At 42.3% G+C, this 2,688-nt stretch overlaps 1 protein-coding gene across 1 annotated transcript in view; it reads right to left on the bottom strand.

Moving 5' to 3' along the window:
• Positions 1–2,688, bottom strand: part of ddx41 (DEAD (Asp-Glu-Ala-Asp) box polypeptide 41) — a 23,247-nt gene that overhangs the window by 10,333 nt on the left and 10,226 nt on the right. Inside the window, exons 9-15 of the mRNA XM_015031907.1 lie at positions 2,545–2,681; positions 2,198–2,360; positions 993–1,124; positions 815–886; positions 643–739; positions 271–420; positions 87–158 (exon numbers count right to left, since the gene is read on the bottom strand). Of these exons, the coding sequence (XP_014887393.1) occupies positions 87–158; positions 271–420; positions 643–739; positions 815–886; positions 993–1,124; positions 2,198–2,360; positions 2,545–2,681 (823 nt within the window). The remainder of the gene's footprint in view (positions 1–86; positions 159–270; positions 421–642; positions 740–814; positions 887–992; positions 1,125–2,197; positions 2,361–2,544; positions 2,682–2,688) is intronic.

Below are 2,688 nucleotides of genomic sequence, written 5' to 3'. Positions count from 1 at the left end.
AGCAAAAAAGAAAAAAAAAAAAAAATTTGGGGAGAAATAATGTGATGAAAAAAAAAAAAAAAAAAAAAAAAGTAATGTTTCCTCACCACAGCCCTTATTGATGAACGTTGTGGCAATACCGGTCTTGCCTGATCGTCCGGTTCTTCCTATTCTGTGGACTAAAACAACAAGAATTTGATAGAGAGACATTAGAGAAGAAGAAGTCCACACCCAACTACATAATGTGACAATCTTGTGTAGATTTATTGATCAGCATATATCCCTCTTTACCGTAGTTTTCTATCTCCTCAGGCATGTCGTAGTTCACTACATGCTGAATGGCTGGAAAATCGAGACCTTTAGATGCAACGTCTGTGGCAACCAAAACGTCTTTCTTCCCTTCTTTGAACGCTTCTATGGCTTTAGTTCTTTCTTCCTGATCTGCAAAAAGAATCGACAAATAAAACCTTCGTTTTTACACCTGATTAGTGACTGCCTCACTGAGCCTTGTGATGCTCGCAAGAAGGGCGACATCTGCTGGTATTAAAGAGGTAATGCAAGCGGATTTTAGAAGAAAATCTCATGCTGGGTTCAACACTCCTTCATTCACCGTTTTTGTCTCCTAATAGCTTTGCGTAGCAGCATCGACATAATTCTGCATACCTTTTCCTCCGTGTATGGCCACCGCCTCCACTCCCTTAAGCAACAAGTACTCGTGGATGGCGTCTACGTCGGCCTTTTTCTCAGCAAATATCAACACCTGTCAAAACAAACGGTGACTATGTATATCCGCTCATTTTGTCAGGATGTTTGCATAGTACATCGAGATTCTTACTGGAGGTGGGGTTTTCTGGAGGCACTCCAGCAGGTACACCATCTTGGCCTCCTCTTTGACATATTCCACTTCCTGCATTGGGGGGGAAAAAAGTTAAATAAGCTCATGAAAAATCTTCAAGATGAAATCTATGAGAAGATTTGAGAAGAAGCTTTACAGCGACACAGACAAAACGTACCTGGATTACATCCAAGCTCGCAGCTCCGGCTCGGCCCACATTAATAGTGACCGGTTTGACCAGAGCACTCTTGGCAAAGTTCTGGATCTTCTTCGGCATAGTGGCACTGAAAAGTAGGGTCTGCCTTTGTCCCTAGAAAACACGGACAAAACACACAAAATCAGGAAGGCTGCTTTGCATTTTACAGACGGAGAAAATGGTCTGCGTCCACAGATTGAGTGCAGCAGCTGGAACACACAACGTGGCCAATTCCAGATGATTAACTTTCACTTCCTCTGAGAGCTGTAGGAGTGTGAGAAAAATCACAACTTAGCAATGAAAAACAAAGAAAACAAAAAAATAAAAATACAATCAGGAGAAATCCAGATTGAAAACACAATTTAGGCAAAAGAAAGTTTATTCCAGAGAAATGTCACCAGAAAGCATGTAGATGTTTCTGCATGTAAAAAAAAAATAAAATACTTCTATTCAGCGACGAAAATATACAATAAAATAACCAGATCACTGATCAGAGGAACATGAAAACTGCAACAACTGCACTGTGATGTGTGTATTGTAAAACAATCACTCCAGATTTGACCACTCGCTTACTTAAACTACACTTGCCCAGGTCGCTTCAGAAAGTACTAAACGGACCGTTTAGCTCGAGCCAAAAAAAGTCATTTTTTTTCCACACAGCTGGAATCTCCAAAATGTGGTTGGTTTTATGATCCTGATACGTGTTTCGATCACAGAAGGCTTTGTCTGTCAATATATCAAGTATTTCATAAATAATTTAAGAAACCAGGAAATGTTTATGGTACATCCAGAAAGTATTTGCAGCAATTCACTTTTTCCATGTTCTGTTGCGCTCCAGTCTTACTTCAGTTTGCACTAAATGAATCTCTCCTCAAACTTCTACCACATTAGGCCACAATACCCATTTAACTTTTCTTTTCCACAAAACCCCGTTCCTTTTAATCAGCTAGGAGCCCAAGTCCAGTCCTCAAAAACTACTGTCCTGCAACTTTCAGGCACATCCCTTGTCCAACACAGTTGAATCAAATAACTGAATTGCCTCCTTAGAAGCCATTCATTTGATTCAGGTGTATTTGAGAATGGTTGCAGGACAGTGGCTCTCACGACGCAAACCTGGACAGCCCTGATAAAAACATGTCGATGGTCCAATTCCCCAACATCGCTTATTTACACCACAAGTGCCTCACCTTAAAATAGGAAAATATGGTCCGGATGTCTTCTTCGAACCCCATGTCAATCATCCTGTCCGCCTCATCCAGAGCCAAGTAGCGGCAAATGTCAAGACTGACCATCTTCTTTTGGAGCAAGTCCATCAACCTTCCCGGGGTGGCGACCATCATGTGGACGCCACTGAAAACAATACGACAAATATAAAAAGATCCTCAAATACAAGTCGCTACTCTGCTTTTTGACGTTACACTTCGTGACACGGCTCATAGGGACCCCTTCTCGAGTGTCTGTGTTTGTCTCAGAATGACGTAGCTAAACACTTCCAAACGGCACGGCAGCGAACAGATTTTTCAATCTCACTTACTGTTTCACCACCTCCATCTGCTCCTTGACAGACATTCCTCCGATGCAGAGGGCTGTGCGCAGCTGAGGAGCTCCCTCCTCTTCCAGCAGCTTGCAGTAATACTCTATGATGCCATGAGTCTGCCTCGCCAACTCTCGCTGGGGG

This window comes from Poecilia latipinna, unplaced genomic scaffold (genome assembly GCF_001443285.1).
Source record: "Poecilia latipinna isolate Pla-1442-1.1 unplaced genomic scaffold, P_latipinna-1.0 Scaffold222, whole genome shotgun sequence".
Taxonomy (NCBI): Eukaryota; Metazoa; Chordata; class Actinopteri; order Cyprinodontiformes; family Poeciliidae; genus Poecilia; species Poecilia latipinna.
Note: the sequence above shows the minus strand (reverse complement) of the source record. Positions and strands in the feature narration are given on the sequence as shown.